The 13,672-nt window shown below is 32.6% G+C and overlaps 1 protein-coding gene across 1 annotated transcript in view; it reads left to right on the top strand.

Moving 5' to 3' along the window:
* Positions 1-205: 205 nt before the first annotated feature.
* Positions 206-13,672, top strand: part of LOC140442082 (uncharacterized) — a 41,511-nt gene continuing 28,044 nt past the window's right edge. The window contains exons 1-5 of the mRNA XM_072533154.1: positions 206-392; positions 6,055-6,181; positions 6,231-6,337; positions 7,452-7,789; positions 11,081-11,227. Of these exons, the coding sequence (XP_072389255.1) occupies positions 294-392; positions 6,055-6,181; positions 6,231-6,337; positions 7,452-7,789; positions 11,081-11,227 (818 nt within the window). The 5' untranslated portion in view covers positions 206-293. The remainder of the gene's footprint in view (positions 393-6,054; positions 6,182-6,230; positions 6,338-7,451; positions 7,790-11,080; positions 11,228-13,672) is intronic.

A 13,672-nucleotide genomic window follows, 5' to 3' on the forward strand; every position in this document is an offset into this window, starting at 1 on the left:
TATGTTTTAAAAAAGATATTAAGATTTATTAAGAGTTTAAGGTTTGTTTAACGCAGTAAATAAAAAATTAATATCTCATTGTCCACATTTTTTTATTTTTTTTATAATTTGCAGATTTATACTTAATTACATTATTAACACTTAATTAATGCTATCAAAACTTAGTTTATATTTAAATCTGATTCAAGTAAAATCGAAAACAAAAACAATTTTTTACGTAGAGATTAAGGTTGAATTCAACTCATTTTGAATGTGTTCAGTGATAAAATTGTCGTAGCAGTGATCTAGTAAAAATGGTTTTCGAAATTAAGAATAAAGTTTCCATTGTTACTGGTGGTGCGTCTGGAATTGGACTAGCATTCGTTAAACAATTCTTACAATGTGGAATCAAGGTAGATGATCATTTTATTATTATTTAATTATGTCACATAATTGGTACATTTAATATACAGTAAGGGTAAATAAAAAGGCTCCAGCCATAACTCTGGGACGTGCAAATAAAATAAGAGTAAAATCAAATTGTAAATATTCAAAAAGTCAAAGAAAGTTAGTATATTTAACTTACACTTGTTATAATGGTTTTGTAGAATAAAAAAAAATATCTTGTGCTTTGGCAGAGTATGTAATCGACAAAGGCCATGTTATGAATTTGGATAACATTGAAATTTTGTGTAATAAAGGTAATACATTCAAAAGGACCTTTTTAGAAATGGTTTGTATTAGCAAGAGTGATAATAATTTAAACAAAAGATCAGAAATTTAAAATCTAAGTAAAATTTATAATTATATTATTTCTTTATAATTCATTTACAAAGCCAACAAAATATCAATAATTTTTTTAGGTATCTATGAATAATAAACTAATTCTTTTTTTTTTCTTATTAAATAAAAAAGAATATTTAACAAAATTTTCATGTTGGCAGTATAATTGTCAAAAATAAGTTGGCATTCATGACATTGAGGGTTATTTGTAATTTTCTATTGGTTGCTATTCTAATTTATTTATAATTTATCAAAATTTATTTTTTTTCTTGTTTAAATATTTTTTTCAAGATTACCTTTCTAAAGCAATTCAAAAAAGAAAGGGAAACATGTATTAGATCAAGGATTTTTTATAATAATTTTTTTTTGGATGTGTAGCAGTAAAAGTTAACAAACCTAATTTTATTTGGTGAGTTACTATTATCTAATAGCCCCTTTATATTGACTTCAACCCATCCAAACATAGTTATATATATTGTCATACTTCTTCTTTCCCAACCAAAGAAAAATAAATAAAAAGATCCATCGGAATAAAATTTTAAGGTATCATTATAAACAAATTGTATATAGTAATTTAAGATAAGATTTAGTGTAGATAAGAATAGAAATTTGTTTGGCAAACGACCTTTTCCGTTTCCAACAAAATTATCAAAAAACCCCTTTGTGTAGAATTAGAAGACATTTTACCTGTAAGTTAATCTTGTCATTGTTTGTGTATTAAATGACCATATTCTAATCTTTGGAAACAGGTATAGATTGTGTATTAACAGACTGAGGATAGAAAAATCAATTTTTATTTATTCTTTCTCTGAAACAGTAATTTGGTTCTCTCTGAAACAGTAATTCCCAAATGATACACAGAATTTTTAGAACAAGCATTAAAAGTAGTAAACAAGATTTGAGCTTTTGATTGGATAGTCGTTTTTGAATAGTAATGGGGTTAGCCTGATTAGGAGACGGGGAGAGGCAGTTGTAATTTGGCCATCGAAGGAGACAGTCGTTTGTTAGAAGATAGGGTGTGGTTCGTGAGTTTGGATACCGGCATTGTGGAAAGAAGTGAATAGTTTTGCAGAAGGAGATAACAAGTAGATTAAAAGAGGTCCTTGTATCTACCGTGGGTATTTTGTGAAGTATATGTGAAAGTAGTTTTACGGCATCAAGTTGACAAAAGGAGGTCCTTGTGTCATAAATAAGTAGCTGAGTTTTTGAAGAAGTGAATTAGGTGTTTTTTGTGTAGTCTGCAGGAGGTTTGCAGAGACGTTAGGAAGGAGCCGAGGTGCCAAAGAGGAGAGATCACATCGTTGAGGAGACTGGACTTTTCTGGGTATGTGCCAACATACAATTCAATAAGAAAAAAAAAGCTGTAAGTGTTTTGTACAATTGAAATTGGCACCTGTGAAGGATCTGTGTTGACATCATGGTCATTATCATTCAATTTTAAAGAATTGAGTTTTGTTTGACTAATCAAAAGTTACAGTTTTGTTGTTTTTTGTTTCAAGTAAAGGAAAGTTAAAGTAAAATTGGTTTTCACTTATTATAAATTTATGTAGATTTAAAATCTTATTATTATAAAAATTTCATTTATTTTCTTGTATGCTGATTAATAAGATAACGGCAGAAGTTCAAAATTGTTTTATTCTTTTTTTATATAAAATAAAGAATACTTAATTTTTGTAATATACTATTTTTTTTTATTATTATCCTTCTTCTCTATCTCGATAAAAGACAACTAGAAAATCTTTGAATCCATCAAACACAGGTAATAATAAGGAGTCTTATTTTACATTTGATAACAATTAAATTATAATTTTTTTATTGGCTCATTAAATTAAAATCAAAGTCAAAATAAACAATCATAACAATATATATATATATATATATATATATATATATATATATATATATTATATATATAACTATGGATTTTAAAATTTGGAGTATGCCCAAATTTTAAAATTAAAATTTCCTGATCTCGGAATCAAAACCAAATAGCTGGTGCAGATTGGATTACGGCGTACCTAAAACTACACAACACTCTTGCAATAAGAACCCCTGAAACAACGAGCTTAGCGCGCTACAACAAAGAATATGTTGGAAAGTTCTTTAACAATTTACAATCGGTTCTAAATCGCTAAAAAAGCTACCCGTCAGAAGCAAGTGAGTCGCATAACTTCTCAGGAATGCGGTACATTAATTACTATGGCTCTGATAGTATCTGCAACAGAAAACTCTATTCCACCTTTCTTTATTTTCCCACGGGTTAATTATAAAGAGCATTTTCTAACTTTTGGGTCAATTAGAGCTGCAAATCCTTTAGGGGGGATGACAAAGGAACAGTTTCTACAATTTTGTAGACATTTTGTTAAACATGTTGGTTGCTCCTTAGACATCAGACCATCACTTTGATTATTAGTCAACCATGATTCCCATCTGTCTTTTGCCTTTCTTAAATTATTTACAACATTAGATATGCCGACTACGCAGTAGTTTTTGCAGATAGTCTGGACGGTTTGCAAAGAATAATGTCGCGTATATCAGATATAAGTAGAGAACACGGACTTGATCTTAATACGAAGAAAACAAAGTACATGGTAGTCAGTAAGCGCGAAATATTAAATACACAGCTTTTGGTTAACCAACATTCAATTGACAGAGTGGACAGCTACACATACCTTGGTACTAACATTAACAGCCAATGGGATCACTCCAGTGAAATAAAACTGGAAAAGGAAAAGCGAGATCGGCGTTCATAATGATGAAGTCTCTTTTCAGAAGTGACGATTTACCACTTGCTACCAAAATCTCTCTCATTAGATGCTATGTATTTTCTACGTTATTATACGGAGTAGAGGCCTGGACACTTTCCGAAGCTTCTTTAAGAAAACTCGAGGCATTCGAGATGTGGTGTTACAGACGTATTTTAAGAATTTCATGGGTGGATCGTGTGACTAATGTTGACGTCCTACGTAGAATAGGCAAGGAATGCGAGATTATTAACACCACCAAAGAGCGCAAACTAGAATATCTTGGCCATGTTATGAGGAATGAACAGAGATACGGCTTGTTGCAACTCATTCTTCAGGGCAAGGTATTTGGAAAGAGAGGACCAGGGAGAAGAAGAATATCTTGGCTTCAAAACCTGAGAAAGTGGTTTAATACATCGACAACCAGACTATTCAGAATAGCAGCAAGCAAAGTTAGGATAGCCATGTCGATCGCCAACATCCGGAACGGATAGGCATCGTAAGAAGAAGAAATTATTTAAAAAATAATGGGGAGAAACATTGCCATTATCAGGTACACCAAAAAATATTATGTCATAATTTCGAGTCTCTGGAATTTCTTCATTTAACAGAGATATCTTTGAGATATCTTTGAAGATCACGAGTTTTCGTCAGGATATGCTACTGATCGACCTGAGCCACTAAAATTAAAAAATTCCACCAATCAAGATAATTCTAAAGAGCAGTTAGCAATTGTCAATTGCATCGAATCTGCCCGACAAGCCGTTGGGTCACAATCAACCGCAGCCGGGATATTCAAAATAACCTGATAACGCTTTTCTTTTTGAAAATAAACCTGATTGTCAAATGAATTGTACTAAAAGTTCCATTTAAGAGGAGAATGAGAACTCCGCTCCTATCACTCCATTAGAATTAAAGCTTTTACTACAAGTTCTAGCTAGAAATCAACAACCTAAATGTAACAAAAGAAAGCATCATACTGCAATATTGACGGATACACCTATAAAAATGCTCTTGAGAAAGAACAAACGAATGGAAAAACTGCTAAAAGAAGAATTTGATCAAAAAAAGGACCAGGTACAAAGATTAAAAACAAAAAAATGAAGGAAATTGATAATGATTGTATTGATTCAGAGGAAGAGGATTGCTTTTGCTTCTGTTGTATGGATAAATACAAAAATGATACTTCAAATGAAAACTGGATACAATGCACAAATTGCAAAATGTGGGCGCATGAGGCTTGTGCTGATCATCCTGTTATTTTTTTCTGTTTGTGTGAATTGTGAAAGCAATTAATGTTTTTCTTACACTTAAATACTTTCATGTTGTTGTACATATATGTTACATTTTAAATTAATGTATTTAATTACTTAGATTTATGCCTTTATGTTTTTATAAGTTTTTTTGATAAAATATTTTACATTTTAAGTAAAAATGTGTTTTACTTTTTTTGTTTGCGTTAACCAACCACATATAGTGCGTTAACTAACTTCGACCTAAGGCTACTTGGCGCATACTGAGATATATTTTTAAAAAATATTCTACATGCAAATGAACGGCTTTAACATTTTTTTTACATAAATAGAGATAGGCAAAACATAAAACTATTCTGTTCAGTTCTGATCAAAATATCAAGCCACGGTCTCCCATGCAAAAGTTGGTGTGTTATAAGAATAAACTGTAGATGTATTGTCGAAAAAGTTATTCTTAACAACGACCAATGGCGTCCGGTAAGCTTGGATTAGCAGTTCATCTACCGACTTCTTGTTGCTTCATATAGAGGTTACTAATAGCGTACACCATGTAGCAACGTACAGAGAATATAATACAGACAACTTTCAAAGACAATAAGGAAAATATTAAGGAGGATATAGGCTACAAGAAAAAAGAGAAGAATTAACCATCGGGAAAAATTAAATCGTTACTATAACAAATGAAAACACCAGGATATCAGACAGATATAAAATAATACAATTCGTGCGCCAACTGCGAACTATACAAGTCTTCCAAAACACTTGAAGCAGCAACCAGTAACCAAGAAGTATTAAAAATGAAAAACGGTGAAGCAGCTGGAGTATATGGTAGAACTGCTGAAATAAACTGGCAAATAAACCTAGAAAATTGTAGCAGGTATATTTACGAACTGTCTAAGATCAATATGCGTACCAGATCACTGGAATACAGCAAACATATTTCTTATTTATAATAAAGGTAGCAAATAGGATATCAAAATATACAGACTTATAAGTCTACTACCAATTATATACAAGTTAATCACAAAGATCATCAACAACAAATTAACAATAGGATTAGATACTGAACAGCCAAGAGAGCAAGCTGGCTTCAGAACTGGATTCATTTAATGCTCAACAATATGCATTACCGCTAGTCTTATTCTTTATAGACTTCTAACAAGCTTTATATAGAGAAGTCTCGGGTCTTTATTTGAAACAAAATAAAAAGAAAACAAAAGAAAACCTTTCAATTGGTACCAACTATTTTATGTTTTGTGAGTTAAACAATATCTAAACATCTTCATTTGTTTTAGGGTGTTGTCATAGCCGATATTAATGCAGAAGCAGGTAAAAAAGTTTCTGAAGAATTAAACAAAGAATTTGGCGTAGAAAAGGTGGTATTTGTTCAAACTGATGTTCGCGATCAAAAAAGTCTAGAAAGTAAACCTCTATTTTCACATTTTTCCTTGTTTAATATAGTTTGTTTTAGATGCTTTCGTTATCACTTTGAACCATTACAAACATATCGATATCCTTATTAATAACGCTGGAGTTTGTATGGAAAATCAGTGGGAAAGGACAGTTGATATTAATTTGGTATGTAGATCTTTATAATTAAAATACAATATTATAATATATATTTAGAATTTCTATAAATATACAATACGCTACAAATATGTGAAAATTGTGGAAGACATGTATGAGGAGTAACAACTGGTGTTAGGACAGCTGTGGGGGAATCAAAATGTAATTCGGTACAGATTGAAACAAATTTTATATAAAAGTTAAGGTAAAAACAAAAGATATTTTCAAGAAAGTTTATGATTTCTATAACTGAATCATCCATCGGGGTTTTTATGAAAGTATTTACGATTTTTTTCTGCATAGTTGAAGGAAGTAGCTTTCATTTAAGACTTGCTTAATTAAATTTTACTCTAATACCCAACACACAGCTACTGTCAGAAAATGTCACCACACAGTCGCCGGGTAAATTAATTTAAATAATTATAAATAAACCTTGAAAAACAAATTTGCAAAAAATTATTATTTGTATTTTAAATAAGCACTATTAATATTTTATTTTGCAGTAAAAATTGCATTACCAATATATAGCAAAAAAATGGCTGAAAAATATTCCAGAGTTTATGAGATATTTAATTTGTTTAATAAATGTTACTATTGTTTCAATTACAAAACTGCGGTTGTTATCAATAGAGTTTACACTTTTATAATGTCTCATTTTTTTGTTTTTATGTATACTTGCAAGCTACTGAAATGTTAAGCGAACAGGGAAAACCCATGCTAATGGCGAACAGTTTTAAATATAATTTTCACAAGGTATTGTCAGGAGAATTGAAGTGATGGCATTGTGCACACGGAAGATGTAAGATGTAAGGCATATGTGAAAACGGAAAGTTCCGCACAGTACACAGTGCTCGACTTTGGTGGTGAACACAACCATGAGAGCAGCAGTTTTGGAAAAGGTAAACCGCCAAAAACTAAACAATTCATTGAAGAGAAAGGCCGTTAAAGATATTTGTGAGAAGTCCATTAAACTTCTTCACACAGAGGTACTACAAATGAAGGAGAGCAGTTCTTATTAAAGATCGATTTGGACGCCAATTTCGTGGTGTTTTCTTGTGAGACAAATTTAAAATTTTTGTACTTAGAATATTTGTAGTGTTACTACATATTTAATTTTTTTTTGTAGAAAGGCGTTATTGGAGGAATGGTCCTTGGTATGGAAAAATATTTAAGATATCACAAAGAAGGTGATGAAGCAGTAATTCTAAATCTTTCCTCTATAAGTGTTACAGAACAAGTATATATTATGCCTGTCTATGTAGCTACAAAGTGCGGCGTGATAGGTTTGACTAGAAATTGGGGTGATCCCTTTCACTACAACAGAACTAAAGTAAGGGTTTTGGCTATTTGCCCGGGTATGACAGAGACTCCCATTTTGGACAATTTAAGACATCGTCTCCTTAATGAAGAATACACTGCAATGTATGATAAAGTTATTAGCGAGTTTGAAGTCTTGCAGCAACCGTAAGTTGTTACTTCTATCTAGACTAGTAACCTAGATCCCATCAATTATCATCTACAGTCAGTCATTAAATTTTAAAAATAATAAACTTTTTGCATATAATCCAAGTTATAAAGTATCATCTGGTGCACTTCTGACTCAAGATCATCATTTTTTACCATACCCTGTATATATATATATATATATATATATATATATATATATATATATATATATATACGTTCCACCATCAATGGGGTGCCGATGAAAGTGTACTACTCAAAATATATCGAGCTAAAGTTCATTCGTTTACCAAATTCCCATCAGTAAACATGAGCACGTGTTGATATTTGCCGTCTCATTCGTCAAGAGGCTATTAAATATAATTTATTACCTTAAGCGAGACATATTCTCATGTTACAGATCCCAACTTGCCAGCATTTTAAATTCAAATTGTATCGTGTTGATTTTTAAGTTAATATATTGTGTTATATTTATGTTATAGTAATTGTTAAGTTATTTACTGGTCGTGTTATTTTTTAGAGTTTAGTTTAATTGTGATATAATGATTAAATTTCAAGAAATTCTTACACTAACAGTTTCAAAAGTAAATATTTTTAAAAATCATATGATACATAGGTCGTACATCAGTACGACCCTGTTTGGCTTACACGTGGTTCTATTGACGATTGGGAATTTGTAAAATGAATAGGGTTTATAATCCGATCCAAATTAGACTATGGTTGTATAGTTTACTTGACTGCATCCAATAATTTATTACAATAGCAATAATTTATACAGTCCCGCTGAAAGTCTCTATTGTGAATCTCATGAACCTCCCTTTACCTTCTGAGGCAGCAAATACTCCTATCTTATGCTAGCAGAATGTCATCGAATCCGACTAACCCTGTATTTAATCTTCTGTCTTCTACAAGACCTGGACTCGTAAACTCGCCTAGATGTATAATTTCAATCCTACAGATCCTACAACCCTTGTGCCAAGACACAAAATTATCTCAAACACTTGCATCTATCAAATTAGAATCCCTTCCATGGCCTAAACCACCACCTTTTATAAACACTTCACTCTGTATATTTAATAAGCAACAAACAAATAATATCATTTTTCGACAAGCTTTCAAGAATATTGTGAATACATCCCACTATGATAAGGTGCTTTATAGCGATGCATCCCGAAAAGCAGATGGAGTTAGCTGATCTGTGACTACAGTATTAGGACAATACCGAATATCCAACGAATGTAACGTGTTTTCAGGAGAACTCTTCAGTATTTCAAAAGCTCTCGAGTTCCCTTTTGGCAATCATCAAAGTGTAGCTCTGTGCACCCATTCCTTATCCGCAATTCATTCGTTAAAAAATATTTACAATTAACATGACCTAGTGCAAAAAATACTAGAACCGATCCATCTCCACACTTCCCGAGAGACTTCAATAACAGTTATGCTCCCACTGCAACGGTATTCCTAGTACTGTTAAGCACATCCTCAAAGAATGTCAACACTACCAGGCCACTTGCATTGCCAACAATATAACCCACACTTTAAAAGAACTTCTGAACTGTTCAAGTGGACTCAAGAGCCTAATAGACTTCTTGAAGACTACACAGTTGTTTAACAAAATATAATTTACATAATATTGTTATTCTTTACTATTGAAAACTGTGTATTATAACTCTGTAGCTACTATTGTAAACTGTTGCTCCCGTGTCATTGACCATAGAAATTCAATTGTTATATTCTATAACAGAATATTTTCTGGTTGTGTGGGTCATCTCTCCTATCGCCACCATATTAATGCCTAAATGGATTAACGATACTTCTTAGGCAACTACATCTTTCTAACATTGAGAATATTAACAAAACATGTAACAGTTGACAAGAAGTTACATAACCTAAAAACAAAATTCTTCTCTTGTCAAATCTTTAATATTAAATTATTTTAGGAGCTTACTCTAACAAATATTAACAAAACACGGCTCAACTTAAATACGAGTAACGAATGAATGAATAATGTGTAATAATAATGACCGAGTACTGGTCTGTTTACCTATTCCTATTATATATCATCGAGCTGTGACGCTTTGGGTTCTCATTATTTAGTTCAAAATAACAATCAATATTGCTGAACTAGTTTCTATATAGTGCAAGGTTACCTATACTGTACTACGGGAACCGACTAAATACACGTAACCTTTTTCGGCATTCGCTGCGGAAACCGTATGAATCAGATACTGCTTACGTATTGTATGTTGCCTATAGAAAGAAGTTAAGCATGTAAAAATTTTATGTTTCACTGCGGGAGCCGTACAAATCCGCACCTTTTTACACAGGCACGCACTACAGGGATTTACTTGTAAAATCTTAGGATTCCCTTTCGCCGTATTTATGTACGATAGTTTTTAGCAGCTTATTTCAATTTATTTTGTTTAAGAATTTATCTGATATTCAAAGAAGACGGAAACTACAGGAAGACAAAAATTGGGTAAACCGACTAAATCAACAAGTCAAACAGAACATAGAAGCCAAAAGCACTACGTAAAAGAAATTGAGGAGGGTGGTCAAAACATGCAAGTAATATGGAGGCTTCAAAGAACTCTAAGAAACGTTAGAAAACTAATTCTACCACAGAGAAAACGGAATCGTGTATTCTGTGGAAGAGAAAGCCGAGGTGATGAGAAGGACACTTGAGAGAGAGAGAGAGAGAGAGAGAGAGAGAGAGTGTGTGTGTATACACTGAATTATCAACCAAGAAGAAGAGGAAGACATAGACCTTATCGAAAAAGTCTAAGTAACAAAACTAGAAACGCTCGACGAACAAGAAAAAATAATAAATCCCACATAACTGAAAGAAATAAGTGAACTAATCAGAAAAAGTTTACAAGGAAAGCACCTGGTCCAGACGAAATCACTACGAACACATAAGTGTTCAGAAGTATCTTCCTTCGGAAGCAATTGTATATTTAAGAACACAACAAACGCAATACTAAGATACAGGCTCTTCCTAAACCGATGGAAGGAAGTCCATGTAATCATGCTACTGAACCCAGGAAAAAAAACACACATTTCCGCAGGCAGGCTAGCATTCTGGCATGTCTGTTAATACTGGTTATATTCGCCCAACTTCTTTTTATCTTCCAACACATTTTTTCTACTATTTTGCTTTGAATAGATTTTCTTTCTCATCTTTTAACATCTCTTTTTAACCTTTAACAGCTATTATTACTCTTTACTATGTTCTCATTTTAATTAAATCTTAAGTACTGATCAATTTTATTAATCATTGTTAATTTTTAGTGCTGATCATGTCGCTGAAGTGTCTATGTCATTGTTGGAACACGCACCAAGTGGTTCTGTATGGATAATAGAAGGTAGCGAAGCTCCATACGAATTAAAGCATTTGGACAAAAGTTTATTCAAAGATAACTTGTTAAAGATAGATACTTAGGCAATGATGTAGTATTTATATGTCAGTTCACTATAAAACTGCAGGATTTGGTATCTTAAACACCTTTCAAATTTATTTTGTACAATTTACTACCATTAAAACAAAAAAAATGAAAATGGAATAAATAAATATAAAATTATTACTGTTTTAATCATGTTCTAAATGAGTCTTTATATTTAATCAGCTTTGATTAATTTTTATTTGGCAATTATAAATGCAGCAAGAAAAACTTTATTAGCCTTTTAGCATGCCAGTGATTTAGTTGTTTATATTAAAAGAAAGGCCGTCACACTTATGTACTCGATTTTGTAGACTTTTTAATGTAACTCACATAACAATTTCATGTTCTTACTAGAACAATTATCATCATCATCATCCAGCCTTCATTTATCACGTCCACTGCTGGACATAGGCCTCCCTTAAACTCCTACATTTTTTTTTCTTTGAAAGAAAAAGAAAGAAGAATTATGGAACATTACTTTTCAGAAAAAGTAATGTTGAAAATATCCATAATTACCATTGAGAATGTAGTTTATTTGTATACTTAGAATGTACTAGCGCACATCTTTTCAGTATATGCCTTTTAAAAACATGATCTTCTTTAACCCGTTTTGGAGACATAATATTATATATTGTACCCCTGCGTATCAAAATAAAAATACTGAATCTATAATACCTAACTAACATTTACAAATAGGGGAACACAGGGCGAAATGGACCGGCGGTGCAGAATGAAATTTGTACTTTTTCACGCGGGTATTATGCTGCCATCTAAGCTGTTTGAGAGTAAAGTGGGTGATCGACGAGCGAGCCATAATACCGCGGTTTTAAGAACGACGGTTTTACTCGCGGCTCGTTAGTGCTGATCCATGGTACAATGAATACACATGTGTATTCATTGTACCATGGTGCTGATCGACCAGCGAGCAAAACAGTCATTGTCAACCGTCCACAGCTAACATGTCGTGTTCAACTGAAAGTGAAGTTTTATGTAACCTCGCTATAGCATACTACGAAATTACAAAAAAAAAGCGGAAATGTCCTAGACGTTGGGTATTTAAAAGTTTAACATATACGTTAAGTCGAGTTGTTTTGTTTTTGTATTCTGGCGATCTACATTTCCATAAACAAACATATTCTCGTAAACAATATATAAATTCTAATAAAAAGTCGTGGCTGAGAGTACGCATATCCATGATTAAAAACTGATCTTTTCACTTCAACGGTCGCTGAAAACTGCCGGTTTTGCTCACCAGTAGTGATACACGCGCGGTTTTAAATGACGAGCCAAGTAAAAAATAAAACAAACTGACGAGCCGCGAACCAGGCTCGTCGGTATATAAAACCGCGGTATTGCAATGATACACTGACGAGCTTTACCGACGAGCCACAAAACCGCAGTTTTACTCGCCTGTCGATCATGGCCATAAGTTACGCTCCGATGAGTAGTTCGGTAACTGGAAGTCGGTTGTAGACATTGTTAACTGCGAAGCAAAGGTTATATTGTACTTGTGATTGTTGCCTTTTCTGTCCATTTCAGATCTGAAGGTAAGTGACTTTTGAGAGGAATTTTTGTTATTGCTTATTCAGCATTAAGTACCTACTATTGAAATAGATATTGTAGCTTTCTTTAAACCCCCATAGATCTTTAGACTTTTGTTATATAACCACACAAAAGTTTAAAATTCAAAATTACGAACTTTATTTTATGTCTTACTATGTTAGAAAAACAGAGAGACCAAGTTGGTCCGTGGATTCTATGGAACAAGTAATTTCAACAGTAATATAGGTTTAAACAAAGTCTCGTCTTTGTTTAAACCTATTTTGGTACACATGCGGTGTACTAAAATGAACATTAGCTAGATATGTTAAGAAAAACTAGGACAGTCCGGAATTCCGTATTAACAAAAAGTCAGGAAAATTTATGTGTATTTTCAATTAACATCAGAAGTTAGATCTTGCTACTTACGTCAAAGACATGGAAAAATATTGTTTAGCTCATCCATGAAACATTCGCGTAGGCTGGCGTATCAGTTAGCAGACCGCAATAGAATTATTCATAACTTTAACCAAAGTAATGAAACGGCAGGACAAGATTGGATTAATGGCTTTTTTAAGTGGAATCCCGATTTAAGTTTAAGAAAACCTGAGGCAACCTCTGGAGAACGTGCATTGGGCTTCAATCAGGTAGCTGTAGCACAATTCCAATCACTGTTAAAAGAATGTATTGATAAATAGAAATTGACATCAACTCATATCTTTAATTGTGATGAGACCAGCATTAGCGTGAATCCAGAAGGATATTTTAAAATCATAGCAACGAAAGGGAAACATCAGGCAAACATCTTAGATAGGTGAAACTGTAACTGTGCAGTTATGTTTTTCTGTCAGTGGATCTTAAACGCCCTCTATGTTATTTTTCCCCAGGAAACGAAAGCAGC

This window comes from Diabrotica undecimpunctata, chromosome 5 (assembly GCF_040954645.1).
Source record: "Diabrotica undecimpunctata isolate CICGRU chromosome 5, icDiaUnde3, whole genome shotgun sequence".
Lineage (NCBI taxonomy): Eukaryota > Metazoa > Arthropoda > Insecta > Coleoptera > Chrysomelidae > Diabrotica > Diabrotica undecimpunctata.